The sequence below is a fragment of the Sprattus sprattus genome (assembly GCF_963457725.1).
Source record: "Sprattus sprattus genome assembly, chromosome: 4".
NCBI lineage: Eukaryota > Metazoa > Chordata > Actinopteri > Clupeiformes > Clupeidae > Sprattus > Sprattus sprattus.
In genome coordinates this window covers 11446606-11463917 of record NC_137923.1, presented here as the reverse complement: position 1 = coordinate 11463917, position 17312 = coordinate 11446606, and the positions used below count along the sequence as shown (strand labels likewise).

The window sequence follows — 17312 nt, the reverse complement described above, 5'->3', positions numbered from 1 at the left end:
CGCTTTTGGAAAATGAGGCCTTAATATGCTACCTTCTGATCTGTTCACTAACTGAAGAACTTGTCTTAAGTGTGTGGGGGGGGACTGTTACCGGAGAGCCATCGAGGACACTGTCGGTGAAGTGATGCAGGAAGTCTGTTACATTCCAGGAGAGACCAGAGTATACATGGCCAAATCAAGAGTTTGCTAGAAGCCACTGTTAAACGCATCATAATCATAAGCCACACATACACTGAAGCTGTCTTTCCTCGGCCCTTGTGGTGGAGTGCAGTACTGTATTCCATGGCCTTGGGAGCAATAGCCACTGCAATGCAGCTGCAAGACCTGGAGAAATTACGCTGTTGTTAGGATCCTTTAGAAAAAGATCAAGTCTGCTGTACATACCATGGACCAAAAAGAAAAAAAGGTTACTCTGTGGAATTTTTTTGTTTGAATCTTGGTGACATTTTGTTTCAAAATGGAGAAGGAGCTTCTGTGAACTCTGTTAGAAGTTCTCATTGGCCATCAGTTTCTGTTCTGTCTCTTGTGCTTGTTGTACTGTTGTACTCTTTATCCCTGGCCACTGTAAACGCCCCAGAGAGGGAGATCTCTACATGCATTTACCCCTCCGTATGTAAGAGGAGGAAAAACAAAAGCATTGGACTTGTCTCACTCTCCCTGTTACAGTTTTTAAGTAAAATGATCAAACAAGCTGTAGTTGTTCTGTAGTGAATTGCAACTCATTCTATGGCAGGGAAATATCTGTGAATGACTGGATTCATGATGAAAGGTTCTTTTGGAAACATGTCACATCAGTCTATAAGAGTTCAACATTTTTTATTTTTCAACATATATTTTTTTTATTTTTCCCAAAACATTTATATTTGAAGGTTTAGTAGGCATGAAGTAATTGTCAAAGGTATTTAAATAATTCCCCCTAAACAAGGCCCTTTCATTCCCGTCAGTGGTCCAGAGCCATAGGCCAACATTAGCCAAGTACGGTCAGGGTAGGTTGGTAGCTTCCAGAATATCACTGAAAGAACAGAGCTGCATAGAACAGTCTTATTCAGGTCCTTTCTCACACTGGCCAAGTATAAACAACAGTCAAGATGTGCCTGTTTTTTTGAATGCCTAAAGAGGCAAAAAAGAAATCATCCCATCCCCAGGCAAATTTGAATTTAAGGCACATAGGGGTTAACAAAAACATGATACAGTTTGTGCACAAGTGTGCTATGATGTCAAGGCTCTTGTGAATTTGGTAGTCCTGAACAGCCTAAATCTATCTGAAAGGAAAACAATGGATAGTTTGTGGGCTTGGCAATGCAATACTACATGGACCCTTCTGTCCTCATGTCCTTTGCATAGGCAGGGAGTTAATACACTCTTTGTGCGTTAAATCAGCAGCAGCAGCAGCAACGTTAGTGAGTACCTCTATTTTACATTTAAGAAGGCAAATCATGTGGCACTCTAAGTGACAATCTCAGACAAGTCTACAATACAGACATGCATCTGATTTGTGTACACCTTTGAGCCAACCAGAGAACAAACCATCCTATTCATGAGGAAGGGAGGAAAAACAATAGTGTGCAGTAAAGTAACTCGTGCGGTTGGGGTTCAGGGATAATCCTGGTCAGGGCACCTCATTTACACAGAAAACCCTTATTTGAGGTCCAACACCATAGAGGCAGGGTTCTCCAAATAGGATCTCCACAGGTTAGAGAATCGGCACATGGTGGCTCCGTCAACAATGCGGTGGTCCGCCGACCAGCTAACACTCATAATATGGGCTTTGGCTATGTCGCCCTGAGCATCAAACCTGGGTAGCACCTGCAAGTAACACAGGATCTTTGTGTTAGACAGGATTTGTCCAATACCATTTAACATGCACATTCAGCCTTGACTCAACATAGACGCTACGTGTGGAAAATTATTTATGGTCCTGCTATCGCAGGTAATTGGCTGTACAAGCATAAACTCAGAAAGCATGCAGAAGGGAGTTTACCGTAGAGAGTTTAGAGATGACTGAGTCAGGAAACACTGTCAGAGTAATCTCAGGATAGAGGCGACAGACTAAGCAACTAGCTGTTGTCTCTACAGACAAAGTCAAAACTTTCTTATTGAAAAAAAAAGCTATATTATACAGTTCGCCCTACTTTGCTAAATGTAGTGCAAGTCTAGAAAGAATAAACAACTCACCTGCAGCTTTCCTAAAGCTCCAATTGCCACCTCCGGAGGCAGAATAACTGGCGTGGCATATGTCCCACCAATCTATAGCAAAAAAGAAAAAAAAACACAGGAGACAAATCATAAAACTGCAAATCTTTCAGTGTTCTTTGCTGAGCCATGATATTTCTCTCAAGAGGGACAGAGCTCTGTAAAAAGTCTGGAGAGAACCCAATGATCTGAGAGTGTTCTGTGTTTCCCTCTCACCGAGCCAATGTTGGACAAGGTGAAGGTGCCACCTGTGAGATCTGCAGGTCCAAGCTGGCCTGATGCCCCAAGGTTCTGCAGGCGATTCAGCTCCACAGCAATATCATAGACACTCAGCGTCTGTACACTCTTCACGTTGGGCACAATAAGACCCTGGGGGGTGTCCATGGCGAGTCCAATGTTATGAGAAGCCTGGGGAGAAAACAACAATGAGCATTCAACGGTGTCTTAATGCTTAATGCAATTTCTATAGTCATTGTAGAGACATTTTGAAGAAAAACGTACTTGAACTTTAAAAAAACACATATCTGAGCTTGTGTGAAAACTGCTGATAAAAACATTCAGACAGCCTGATGACTCATGTTACTGACAATCTAGTAGAGAGGGTTATCTGTGAGTCTGTTGCTATCTGTGAGTGTTGTTATCTGAGTTATCCATTGGTCTGTTGTAGTCTTTACCTTGTAGGTGATGTTCTGGCAGCCTTCATCTACAGAGGCATTAAGAATGGGGAAGTGGAGCAAGCCCAGTGATGCTGCCTGTAACACAGACCATGGATATGAGCATAACAGAGTGAATAAGGGGAAGGGGAATACAATCTACTATTCTGCATGCCTGATTCAGTAATGAAAGAGATGATTATTCTTGTACAAAAATGATATGTAGCATGAGACTTTTCTATCCAAGTACAAAGATAATGTTTGTTAAAATTTCCTGAAGATGTTACTGTAATGATCCCAGCTATTTTAAGGTGTGTTTGCTTTTTGTAAGATGTCAACGGGTATGGTTCTCTACATAATGCAGAGGATAGTTCAGGCATCTACCTTGATGAAGAAGGGCATGTAGCTGAGCTTGACCCCACGAGACTCAGCCAGCCCCTTTAGCTGTATCCGTAGCTTCACCAGCTGGGTCAGGTCAACCTCATCACAGTAACCAAAGGGGGGGATCTTCAATGCAGCAGTCATGATCTTAACCATGGCCTTCTGGATACCTGCACAAGTTAGCCATTCAAAACTATGTTATGGTATAAAATAAACTGCTAATCACAATCCTTGTTTTAGCATAATGTAACTTGTATGGGGTTAAAAAAAAATAACATTGTCTTCAAAAATGAGGCTCTCTATAAAATTCTAAAAGTCAATACTAACTACTAAGTAGTGCTACTTACACTGGATTTCAACTTCCCTCAAATTAGGCTCTTTAATAATGCAGTGCCATTAGAAGCAGTGGTCAAGTTCAGTTTTGAGCTAAATCTATCAAATGGAACAGAATGGCAGAGGACCCTTTGTGCTGCTGCAAGACTTTTATCGGATTAAGGGGAAATCAGAATGTATATTTCAGCTTTCTCTATGTTCAATTTTTTTTTTTTACTTCTGCAGCAGTAAATGTAACCATATCGATGGGTGTGAGTATGCGGAAATCATGTGGAAAGGACAAACTCTCATTCAGTTGGTAATAAATCAAGTTTAGAACCAGTCCCAAAACATTCTTAATCCATCTCATAAAACATTAATGGAGATGCAGCATAGGTTACTACACTAGGTTCATACAGGATAGATACTTTTAGGGCCTTGTCTCTTCCAGAAGATACATTTTGAACCAGATAAGAATAAGGTCACAGGCTCACCCTTGAGAGGCTCTGTGTGGTCCTTCCCTGTGAAGACAGGCCTGGGGACGGCTGCTGTGGGGTAGGTGATAACAGGTGCTTTGTCTGGTTTGGAGGTGACAGATGCTGTTGCTCTCACTGCAGGGGTTGGAACCTGCTGACCCCCCTCATAGGGAAGAATAGCACCTGTCTGCTTGGCTAGGAAGTTAAGGATGTCCTCTTTCAGGATACGCCCGTCCTTCCCAGTCCCGACCACCTCACTGAGTTTAATCTGAGTTTCAACAGAGCATTCATTACCAGTGATTATTACAATAACAAAGACAATGTCAATATGGATAAAAGTACATTCAACATTATACTCCAGAGATATATTTGACAGATGCTGGAAAACCAGAAACTATACGTATATCTTACCTGATTATCTGCAGCAGAAGAGTAAGAATGAAAATCTTACATATTTCCCAGACCATTCTTATGATCTGTGTAGTACTGCTGCATTACAAATATGTAGTGTGTAAGAAGAGCTAACTCTAAAGCAAGTATATGTGAGTACATCCCACAGCTCATTAAAGCCGATCCCGATTATGCCTAAGAGATTCTAGACTTGTTACCATTGATGTTCCTCTAAGAAACGAATGATTAACGAGTACACTCATCTATTCATAACCTCACATTTTCTCCTTTCTGACAGCATACACTGTATGTGTTGAAGTGTGTTGGAATCAGTACTTAAAGTATTAATGTTTCCTGTACCTTTCCTATGGTATCAGTCACACCACTGGTGTTGGTTGTTGGCCCACATGACACTGGTGTCAATTAGCAGGTCTCACAGAGGGGATTAAGTTGTCTCTTGTTGACGCACATTATAAAGCAGGCACACTGGTAAACAGAGTGCTGGCGGGGTTGGGGTGAATTGCACAGCCAGGAGGCTATTGCTGAGCTGGAGACACCTACGTTGTTCTCTATGGCCAGGCGTCTGACAGCAGGAGTGGCCTGGGTCTTATGGCCTTTGATTTCTTGGTGCGTGTGCTGGTGTGACACTGCAGGCGTCTCTACCACGTCTTCCTCTGGAGATTCTTCTGTGAGGAACACATGCAGAAAGGCATGCCAATAAATATATCACACACATTACATTACATTACGTGCTGATTACAAGGAAAGGCTCTAAATGGGTTTATTTTAAAAAGCTGAGGTTTCAACTAAGTCGAATTTCCACACTCAAGTCAATTGATTGAATGTTCTTTGAACTTCTGTATAACAATCAGCTGTGAGAAAAGGTTTAGCACTGTATTTAGAGATATAAGTTGAAAAGCCTAACGCCTGACACCTAAACCTGCATGTTTTTACTTAAGTACAAGGGAGACACATTTTATTTCTACTTGCCTCTTTCTGGCAATGTAGCTGTTAGAATCTGGGATTTAACTAGGAATACTGGGAAAACTTCAAACTGCGGTCATTTACCTTGAGCCCTGTCAGTCTCAATATCGACCAGAGGGGTGCCGACAAGAGCAGTGTCATCCACACCATAGTAAAGTTTCCGAATGACTCCATCATAGCGGCTTGTGATGGTGACTGATGCCTTGTCACTTTGAACTTCACATATGCTGTCAAACTGGGACACTTTATCCCCCTCTTTAACATACCTGAGTGGGGGGGGGGGTATAGGAAAGTTTCATAAACAACACAGGTGCTGCCTAAGTTAAATGACAAGACTGAGGTTTAACAAATCCTTACCATTCTTTTACAATCACCTCCATTATTCCTTCGCCAATGTCAGACAGCTTGAAAGGTTGAATTTTCCCATTACTTCCTGGAGAATGGGGGAAATTAGTAAGGGGAAACTAGAACTTCGCGGTTGCCAGAGTAACATGTCATTTATTACAGATGATTCCGTTAAACTGCAAACCGTTCACCATGTGTGATAGCACTCTGACCAATAGTATGCGTTTCTGCAGTGCAGAAAAGAAGCAGGAAAACAACTTACTGTAAGTTGTCCTAAAATGCCTCTGTTGTGCTGCGCCGAAAGGTGTGAGAATTTGAAAAGCACCTTCGGATCCAGTCGGCTGCAGCCTTGGCCACTGGCTGTAGCACCGGCACGTGAGCTGGGGCTTCGATGACACATATTTGACAGAAGAGAAAATGCCTTATATTACATCAGCAGCCATTTCTGTGACACAAGCCAGATGCTCCCCGCAACTGTTGCAGTATGAGGTTAGCAGCCACGTCAAAATATCCGAAAGTTCGGACTGGGTAAAGCCCTTTGTTTTACAGATTGTAAGAGGGAACGTGACATAACTTTACTTAATGCATTCATGCGATGTCATCTCACCATTCGTTTAAGAATTCTTAGAGAGCCCCGAACTGCTTTCGTCGCCATCTTTGCCCTGAACCCTGATGCTATCCCAGACAAATTCACAAGGGTAACATGTGTGTAATACGCAGGCGCACAAACCAGGAACTAGATCTAATGACAAAAGCTTTTGTCTGGCTATAGTTCACACCAAGGTGGCAGACTTTCAACAAACTCCTGAGTTCAAAGTATTGCTGCCTTGGTGTCAGATACCACATATTAGGCGAGTGGTCCAAGGATCATATCTCCAATCAAATCAGATCCAACCAGTTTTTGCTACAATAATGCCATTCAGTACTTTAAACCAGCTGGCACACAGGGTGAGTCAGGTACCATCACTAGGTGGACAATCCTTTCTTGCTGATAGCATCTCAAACATGAGATGAAAATGAAAGATAACTTACTGTAACCCTAGTTCACTAAAGCATTGTGTCACAAGAAACAATCACTGAGAAATAGCATCGCAGACACATTTTACATTAAGGTTAGCAGAAGGAAGGGGGCTACTGCTGCATTGGTCTTGTAATGTTGTCTGTCAGCAAGGGACAGTTTCCTTCAATATTTTAGAGATCTGGGGTACAATAATTGTGATCTATCAGTATGTGTAACACAGCTGATTGCTTGTTGAGCTGTGCAGGCCAGATGGCAATGCCCAATGTGCTGATTCTGGAATGCTATTGAGATGAATGGATATGTGGTACTTGGACTCTCTCCAAGTCTGTACAATACCTTCATGGTTCACACAAATGACTGAAGAAAGAGAACATACATATACAACATGTTATGCAAAATTGGTGATACAAATTGGAAAAACAATTCTCATAAAATATAAGACATCATCATTTATTAAAAAATGTAACAACAAAAATGATATGTCAAAAAATTTGTAATAGAAAAGAAAAAGTGGAGCGCAGTTCAAAGGCACAGGACAAAATTATAATGGATGACATTAGTTGGCGGTTGTCTCTGAAAACTTATATACAGCCGCGGAAAAAATTAAGAGACCACTTCAAAATTATCAGTTTCTCTGGTTTTACTATTTATTGGTATGTGTTAAAGTAAAATGTACATTTTTGTTTTATTCTATAACCTACTGGCAACATTCCTACCAAATTTCAAATAAAAATATTGTCATTTAGATCATTTATTTGCAGAAAAATGACAATTGGTCAAAATAGCAAAAAAGATGCAGTGTCTTCAGATCTCGAATAATGCAAAGAAAACAAGCTCATATTCATTTTTAAACTACACAATACTAATGCTTTAACTTAGGAAGAGTTCAGAAATCAATATTTGGTGGAATAACCTTGATTTAAAATCACAACTTTCATGTGTCTTGGCATGCTCTCCACCAGTCTTTCACATTGCCGTTGGGTGACTTTATGCTACTCCTGGCGCAAGAATTCATGCAGCTCGGCTTCTTTTCATGGCTTGTGACCATCCATCTTCCTCTTGATCACATTTCAGAGGTTTTTTATGGGATTCAGGTCTCGAAATTGGGCTGGCCATGACAGGGTCCTGATCTGGTGGTACTCCATCCACACCTTTACTGGCCTGGCTGTGTGGCATGGAGCATTGCCCTGCTGGAAAAAACATTTCTCAGAGTTGGGGAACATTGTCAGAGCAAAAGGAAGCAAGTTTTTCTTCCGGGACAACGTTGTACTTTGCCTGGCTGAGGTTTGTAAAAGACCATAAGGATTGAAAAAAGCGGACTGGAGGGTCTTCTAGTTCGTCTTCTCTGATGAGCCCAATTTTCAGCTTTGCCCAACACATGGTCGTCTGATGGTTAGACGGAGACCTGGAGAGGCCTACAAGCCAGAGAGTCTTGCACCTACTGTGAAATCGGACTCATCAGAGAAGACGAACTTAGAAGAACCTCCAGTCCGCTTTTTCAATCCTTATGGTCTTTTACAAACCTCAGCCAGGCAAAGTACAACGTTGTCCCGGAAGAATAACTTGCTTCCTTTTGCTCTGACAATGTTCCCCAACTCTGAGAAGTGTTTTTTCCAGCAGGGCAATGCTCCATGTCACACAGCCAGGCCAGTAAAGGTGTGGATGGAGTATCACCAGATCAGGACCCTGTCATGGCCAGCCCAATTTCAAGACCTGAAACCCATAAAAAAAACTCTGAAATGTGATCAAGAGGAAGATGGATGGTCACAAGCCATGAAAAGAAGCCGAGCTGCTTGAATTCTTGCGCCAGGAGTAGCATAAAGTCACCCAACGGCAATGTGAAAGACTGGTGGAGAGCATGCCAAGACACATGAAAGTTGTGATTTTAAATCAAGGTTATTCCACCAAATATTGATTTCTGAACTCTTCCTAAGTTAAAGCATTAGTATTGTGTAGTTTAAAAATGAATATGAGCTTGTTTTCTTTGCATTATTCGAGATCTGAAGACACTTCATCTTTTTTGCTATTTTGACCAATTGTCATTTTTCTGCAAATAAATGATCTAAATGACAATATTTTTATTTGAAATTTGGTAGGAATGTTGCCAGTAGGTTATAGAATAAAACAAAAATGTACATTTTACTTTAACACATACCAATAAATAGTAAAACCAGAGAAACTGATAATTTTGAAGTGGTCTCTTAATTTTTTCCGCGGCTGTATGTCCCACAGAACCCAAATATGCAAATGATGGGGGGGTAAAAGATTTGTTCCAGCTCCATTTATTTGTCTTACAGTGGATGAATGGAGCTGGAATCTTTTGGGGATGGTCTTATAGCTTTCCCAAGACTGATGGGCTGTCAGTACCTTCTTCCTTAACTTTACCAATGCAGCTGGGGGTTCACTTACTTTTGTACATACACTAATTCCATGTTTCATGTAGTTTTTTGGCTACTCAAGGGGTTCACATACTTTCAAGTGGCATTGTATAAAAATACGTATAAATATATTATTTTTCTTTAAAAAACGACAATTGATAAACAGTGAGACTCATCAGCCTTTTTCACAAATAAGACTGCCATTTATACTGGAGGACATATTCTGAAATGTGTATGTATGTGCAAGAAAGTTGTTCACAGGTATGTGTGTGTGTGTGTGTGTGTGTGTGTGTGTGTGTGTGTGTGTGTGTGTGTGTGTGTGTGTGTGTGTGTGTGTGTGTGTGTGTGTGTAGAAAACTTTGGTATTTGTTACTCTGGTCTTCATGTGACTGCTGGGGGTCTGGTCTTGGTCTTCATCTTGATCTTGATCTTTGAGAAGAGAATTGGTACATGTTTCCTGTACAGCAAGGCTATTAAGGGTGGTCTCCTGTACAGAGAGACGATCAGAGGAAATGGGGCACTTCAAGTAGACACAGCACGCAATAACGGTCAGAGAAACTCCAACTCCAACTCCAATCATCCCACAGACTATCATCCAGTGTGCTGTCGACATGATCCCACCTGAAATAAGTACAGAATACACATTAAATGCAAGTAAAGCCTAAAATGAAAACATGACACAAAGTTAAGGTTTTTCACAGTAGCTGCCCATACCGAACGGCAGCCTACTCAATAACGTTTTACATATTAAAACTCAAATATCCGTGCCAAATTTCAGCACTGTCATAGAAAGTCAGACATAGTTGAAATAACTTATTTTTATAACTTATTTACACAAGACATATATTGTATGAACTCTGATTATTTATCTATTATTTAACTGTACATATTATAAGAAACATTTCATCTTGTTTCAGGTACCCAAGGATGTATAAGACATTAGAAGAATGAGGGAAGGGTAGGGTTGGGTACCGAGAACCGGTACCAATACGGCACCGGTTCCATACAACCGATACCTACCCGGACCGAAATGCAACGCAGATTTCGGTGCTTCCTTTCGGTGCCTGAGCAGATAATTTTTTTTTTTTTTTTTTTTTTTTAATTAAAATTTTTATAATTTAACAAAACTAGCGATAGCTAACGAGAAGTAACGTTAGTGGCGTAGATCTTTCTGAGTACGATCTGTATACTTTTTTGTGTTGATAACAGATTTCGTGGGGCACATATAAAACTGCTCCATCTCCCAATATAGACTCTCGCCTGTGTCGCTCACGCTGCATACCGTATGGGACTAGTGGAAACGAGATTTGTGTTGAGTAGTTGCCATGGTAATGGGTTGACTTGCGTGTGGTTTCGGTTTCAAGATAAGTGTGGTTGTTCTAAGCAGAAGTTAGATACGCTTTATTAAACGGAGAGCTACCGTCTCATCCAAAGATATTCCTTCTCAATGTGAGTTCTTAAGAGAGCACTAACTTGGACGCTACAATAACATTGCAACAGTCTGACAGCGAAGAGCAGGCAGCCTTGCACAGAGCAAGCACAAACAGAGCTAGCCATCAATATAACGGAGAAAATGTCGAAAGGTAAACGATCAAAAGTGTGGCTGTATTTCGCACAAAAAGATTCAAACAACGCGACGTGCAGCATATGCAACAAGAGGCCCTGAAGCTAAACTTTTAAAGGGGCAGTACACATTCACGAAACCAGTGGGTTTAAATAAATGCAAACTAATTAATATTTGTTTTACTCTGAAGGCAAACATGCTCATATTTCTGCAAAAAGTATTACTGAAGTGTGAAGTGTGTGTACAGAGTTTGTTATGTATTTATTTATATTTATTTAAGTATACTGTAAACAGTTGTTATAAGTTAATATATTGTTCATAGTTTGAAGTTAAAAGGTTTGAAGCCAAGTGTTTTGTATTTATTTTTATTTATAGTATACCTCAAACAGTTAATATATTGTTAAATTTAAAGAAAACTATTTGCCTTGGCAATAAATAAGCCTAATGTCTTTAATTAAAAAAAAAAAAAAAGTATCGGTTCTGGCACCGTTTAGGCACCGGTATCGTTTTAAAAGTATCGGTTATGTACCGGTATCGGAAAAAACCCAAACGATACCCATCCCTAGGGAAGGGTTCAACAAACAGCTGCAATGTTCAAGAATAATTTAACAATGATGTCAAAATGACTTGAAGTGAATAGAGAGTTACCTGTTTCAACATTCAGGTGGAATGCGTTAGGATATGCTTCCATCATTGCGTAAATTCTCCCTGAGTGACGGCACCTATAAATCCCTTGATCTGTTTTTTGAACACTGTCAATGTATAGGGAAAGGTCACCCTTCAGTATCCTGTCCACAGAAATGTTTGCTCTCCCTTCAAATCCAGGCCCATAGGTTATAATCCCATTCTTCAATTCCAAAACCTTTTGGTCATCATTTTTCCATATGATTTGGATGTCATGAACTTTTGCGGTTTTGCTGATCAGAGCGTAAGTGTTGAGGATCACTTTGTCTCCAGGTGACACATGTACCTCAGTGGGAACTAGAAAGTTAAAAAAAAAACACCAGGCAGCCAATTAGTAATAAGTAAGTTAAAAAAAGCAAGTAAATACAGGTATTTTCTCAGTTGGCCTTCATTATCAATCAGTGTAATTTCGAGTTTCCAAATGCATGTTCTTCTTTCATCTTCATCTTAATACATACAACTCAATATTACATAAAACATTCAATTCATAGTATAATGTTTTCATATGCTAACCCCAACCCTACAATACATGGGGACTTACCCAAAACCCAAAGTCTGACATAGCAGACCTCTACACCATCACAGCTGCAGGCATACTTTCCTTGATCGTTGTACTCAGCTGAGGTGATGTTTAAGAAAAGATCTTTGCGTGGAAAATGGGCCCTGTCAATAAAGCTGTGACCTTGGATGCATGTTGACCCGTTATCACACCGTATAACACGAAGGTGTTCGTTGTCAAGGATCTGCCACATCTTGGTACCATTGCAGGTCTGACTGCAGGGAAGAATAGCAGATTTGGGCGACTCTGCCGTGACATGTGTGAAGTGCATTAGTGTCTCCAGCACACTGGGCTCGGGGTGGGTCGCTGTCACGACAATGGCTATGAAGAGAAGAGAAAATTATTTTTGAGCTGTGTAGCATGTTGTGAACTTTAGAAAATGATCATATAATTTTACAATTCACATGACCATAAAGTGTGCCACTTTGTGTTGTACTGCATAGAATTTTGACCCTTTGACCCATTCCACATATTGAGATAATTTCTCACAATTTATTGGTCATTTGGGTTTTAGTTGTAGAAAAATGAAAACACATGGATGTGTCCTTTTGCTGCATAGTTTCTGCTCTATTTCTTAAACCCTGGCTTTCATCCAGCAGCTGAGAAGAGAGCAGTGACGGTGCGGTGGTCATCACGTGCGACGACCGTCAGTCAAACTGTGCAGATGTGGGGCTGATGTACTGCTCTGCTACGTCACAAAATCCAAACTTACACCAACTTTGCAGATAAGATAAAGCAACCAGGCGATGTCATGGCAGATATCGATGACATTACAGAGACATACGCTGTCGGCAGAACAAGTTTAGATAGCCTCCTAGTCTACAAAGTTGTTAGGTTCACGTTAATGCTAATTTGTGCTGTTGGCTAAAGCCAAAACGAGATGACAGTATGATAATTTACCGTAACTCCAAAGATGGAAGACGTGCAATGCTCTAAACGACAACATTTTTGTTGACGTTGATTCAATCGGACAGAGTCAACTATGACACTCGAACAGTGTTGCCAACTTCTCTGTAAGGAAAGTAGCTGTTAGCTCTCCCAAAAGTCAGACGAATCTGTCAGACTGACCGGCGCGGCGCGCAGGCGCCGTGTGAGTAGAGAGGAGACGACCTGTATGTATCCTATATCCTATACATGTCTATGGAGACGACGCAGCCCTCACTGTGCTCAGCTCTCGTAAGATCGGTTGTAACGTGAACTTCTTCTTCTTCTTCTTTAATGTTTTACTGGCGGTTGGCAAACCAACTTAACGGTGCATATACCGCCACCGACTGGGCTGGAGTGTGAATCAGGGTGATTTTGGAACTAAAATAAAATAAATCATAAAAACAAAACAAAATAAACCATATTAAAAAAAAAAAAGGAGGTTATATCCTCTTGTCTAACCCTGTGTCTCTCAAAAATTGAAGAACATAATGATAATGTTGACTAAATGTTTTTCCTAAAATACCCTGCATTGTGAAATCATTGTGTTTGACCATTTTAAGTGACTGAAAAAGCTGACTTCTCTCTTGAATGTATTTTGTGCAATGTAGTAGTGCGTGTTTTGCCGTTTCTATCTCACCACAGTGTTGACACTTGCCTGTTGGATGCTTCCCTACTATGTGTAATGTACTGTTGAGCCCTGTATGCCCTATGCGTAGCCTTGTGATTATGGTTTCTTCCCTCCGACTCCTGCCTTCCAACCTCACTATCAACTTCTGGTTGTACTTGATATAAATGTCTTCCTTTCTCTTGGTCTTCCCAATACTCCTGCCATGTTGACTTTGCTTTTGTTTTAATTATTGTCTTGGCTTCTGCTTTGCTAAATGGGATTTGTAATATAGTTGGAAGTTTCAGGGTTTCTTTGGCCAACTTGTCAACCTCCTCATTCCCTTTGACTCCTGCATGCGCCGGTACCCAAAGAAAATGAATTTGAAGCTCCTTTACAAATAAATTGTACAATATCCTATATATTTAATATACAATGTCCTGTCTTATTGCTTTGCCTGACTTGATGCTTTGTAATGCGGAGTAGCTATCTGACATAATAACTACATTACTAATACTATTTTCCTCTACCCATTCCAGGGCCATCACTATTGCCACCAACTCTGTTGTGAAGACAGACAGGTGATCGGTTATTCTTTCCTGCATTTCTACCCCACTAATAGGAATAAACACCGCCGACCCAGCTATTCCAGTGTCTGGATCTTTAGACCCATCAGTAAAAATATTGTAACGTGAACTGCCCAACGGGATGTATGTGAGATGCTTTTTCAGTGCTTTGACAGCTCAATAATCCAACAAATGACAAAAAAGTCGCTAGTCGCTCTTTGCTAATTAAGTCTTCAAGGGGGTCTGGAAAGTCGCCATATAGCGTCAAAGTCACTGCACTCGAACACCCTTTCATACTCTTTTATGTGAAAAGAGTTTATATTTGCGCAATATTGGCGTTCAAATGTATTTATCAGTCCTTCTTTTGTAACGAACTGCTGTCTTCAAAAAATAAATAAAGATGTTGCTACCCATATGCTAAAGCATAAAACGAACGGACTCCACTTGGCTCAGGCAACTAGAGGTCACTTCCACATACACCTGAAGTGTGAAATCATCAGCATGTTGTCTTGCCAGAATCATAATGATTGTGTGCGTGCCGTGTGTATGTGTGTGTGTGTGTGTGTGTGTAAGAGTGTGTGTGATGTCTGCAGTCAGCATCATGATACACCACAAGGGGACAGTATTTGTAATGCTATATTTGGAAAAGATGTCACTTGGGAAATGTCTTTATTGTGACTCTTACTGGGAATTTAAATTACACTCTAAAATCGTGCATATAATCGTTTCTCATAACTCTATGTTTTTATGTTTGTCTTTCATTTCATGTAAACCTGTTGTGTGTGTTAGATAGGCCTACATATTCATATGACACATGAAAAAGGCTTACAGTGCCTTGCATAAGTAGCCTATTCACCCCCTTGGATGTTTTACCCTTTTATTGCTTTTATAAATCAGTCATGGTCAATATAAGTTGGCTTTTTGGACAAAAGAAACCACAAAAAAGCCCTCCATAATGTCAACATGAAAACAGATTTCTTCACAGTAATGTAAATTAAATAAAAATATGTAATGAAAATAAGTGTTTACATAAGTATTCACCCCCTTTAACACCCCCTTTATATAGACTGACCTAATTCAACAGAGGTCCAGCCAATTGGTGCTAGAAGTCTCACAATTTGTGAAAAGGGGATCAGTGTGCAGTGAATGTGTCTCAAGTGATTGTAGTATACGACACCTGTGTCTGGAAGGTCCATTCACTGGTCAGTATTCAGTAATCAGTATTCCTGGCTATTGATAAACCATTAAGACCCAAGATCACTCTAAGCAAAGCAGAGAAAAGGTTGTTGAAAAGTATAAGTCAGGGGAAGGATACAAAAATCCATCATCAAGAAATTGAATCCATCATCAAGAAATTGAAGGATTGTGGCACATGTGTAAATCTGCCTAGATCAGGCCGTCCTCACAAACTGAGTGACCGTGCAAGAAGGAGACTAGTAAAAGAGGCCACCAATAGACCTATGACTACTCTGAAGGAGTTTCAAGCTTCAGCAGTTGAGATTGGAGAAACTCTGCATACACCAACTGTTGCCTGGGTTCTTCACCAATCAAAGCTTTATGGAAGAGAGCCACTGTTGAAAAAAAGGATCGACTACAGTTCGCCAAAAGGCATGTGGGAGTCTCCATGGTCAAGTGGAAGAAGGTTCTGTGGTTTGATGAGACCAAAGTGGAGCATTTTTTCAACAGTGGCTCTCTTCCATGAAGCTTTGATTGGTGAATTTGGTTATGTGGTACAGTGGTGGTATGCAGAGTCTCTCCCATACCAGCTGCTGAAGCTTGAAACTTCTTCAGAGTAGTCATAGGTGTCTTGGTGGCCTCTCTTACTAGTCTCCTTCTTGCATGGTCACTCAGTTTGTAAGGACGGCCTGATCTAGGCAGATTTACACATGTGCCATATTCCTTCCATTTCTTGATGATGGATTTAACAGAATTTCAGGGGATGTTAAGTGCCTTGGACATTTTTTTGTATCCTTCCCCTGACCTATACTTTTCAATAACCTTTTCTCTGAGTTTCTTAGGGTGATCTTTGGTCTTCATGGTGTAACAGTAGCCAGGAATACTGATTACTGAATACTGACCAGTGAATGGACCTTCCAGACACAGGTGTCGTTAAACTACAATCACTTGAGACACATTCACTGCACACTGATCCCGATTTCACTAATTGTGAGACTTCTAGCACCAATTGGCTGGACATCTGTTGAATTAGGGTGTGAATACTTATGCAATCACTTATTTTCATTACATATTTTTATTTAATTTACATAACTGTGTAGAAATCTGTTTTCACTTTGACATAAAGAGAGCTATTTTGTGATCTTTTTTTTTTGTCCAAAAAGCCAACTTATATTGACCATGACTGATTTATAAAAGCCATAAAAAGGTAAATCATCCAAGGGGGTGAATACTTATGCAAGGTACTGTATGTAATATTTGTGTATTTCTTTTGTAAATGTATGGAATTGTTGTTGATCTATTTAAAGGTAATCTTCTGTCCTTTAAGTACTCTGCCAGTGTGGGAGAAATAAATAGACTAGATTAAGATAAGACTAGATTCAACTTTATTGTAATTGTGTAGAGTACAGGTAAAATTCCATTGAAATGCAGTTGATAGATGGATGGATACTTTAGTGAAAAAAGTGATGCTGTATCTTATAATGTGTACAGTAATACCATTATTAGACTTGTTTCTATACAGAGAGTGGATGGAATTTAGAGGATATGGAGTGCATATATGGTCCTCTGTATAGAATAGTATAACTCACAACTCACAGTGATTAAGATTGCTCTTATAGTTTCCCCACCATCACATCAGATACAGCTATGGATGAAACCTGCATGACCTTCCATTACTCTTGCATTGTATTCATAGTGTTTAAAACTAAATCAAGAGCTTCCTTATCAACTGCATGTCATACAGGATGTCTTTTTTTTACCTCAATTTACCCAGGTGTTGCAACATCTGGTATTATTTCAAACCTACTTTATTTTATTATAGCCACATAGGAATAAGCAGCTCACTTCTCACCTATTCCAGCAGGTTCCACTCACCTATCCCATACTGTGTGGAGGGAGGGTGACAGTGAGGATTAGAGAGGCTACTAAGCTGTTGCCTAATTGGTTTATTAAAGCAGATTGGCTGGAACAGGAATAGAAAGGAAGGACTAGCGGTGTGACACGCTGAAAGTGCAATAGTAACTAACATGAATGGCCAAATTGAGCCTTTTTATTTAGAAGAGTTACATGAGTTTACTTTTTGGTTAGTTATCTATTTT

The 17312-nt window shown here is 40.2% G+C and overlaps 1 protein-coding gene across 1 annotated transcript; it reads right to left on the bottom strand.

Annotated features, from left to right (window-relative positions):
- Positions 1 to 932: 932 nt before the first annotated feature.
- Positions 933 to 6389, bottom strand: LOC308364739 (lipoamide acyltransferase component of branched-chain alpha-keto acid dehydrogenase complex, mitochondrial-like; the record flags this gene model as incomplete). The annotated part of the gene is made up of 11 exons (XM_080837960.1): positions 933 to 1806; positions 2176 to 2247; positions 2410 to 2601; positions 2868 to 2945; positions 3231 to 3397; positions 4034 to 4283; positions 4967 to 5091; positions 5474 to 5655; positions 5747 to 5822; positions 5997 to 6120; positions 6342 to 6389. 11 exons carry the CDS (start codon positions 6387 to 6389, stop codon positions 1639 to 1641), a joined length of 1482 nt encoding a protein of 493 aa, XP_080694086.1. The 3' UTR covers positions 933 to 1638.
- Between the last annotated feature and the right edge of the window lie 10923 nt (positions 6390 to 17312).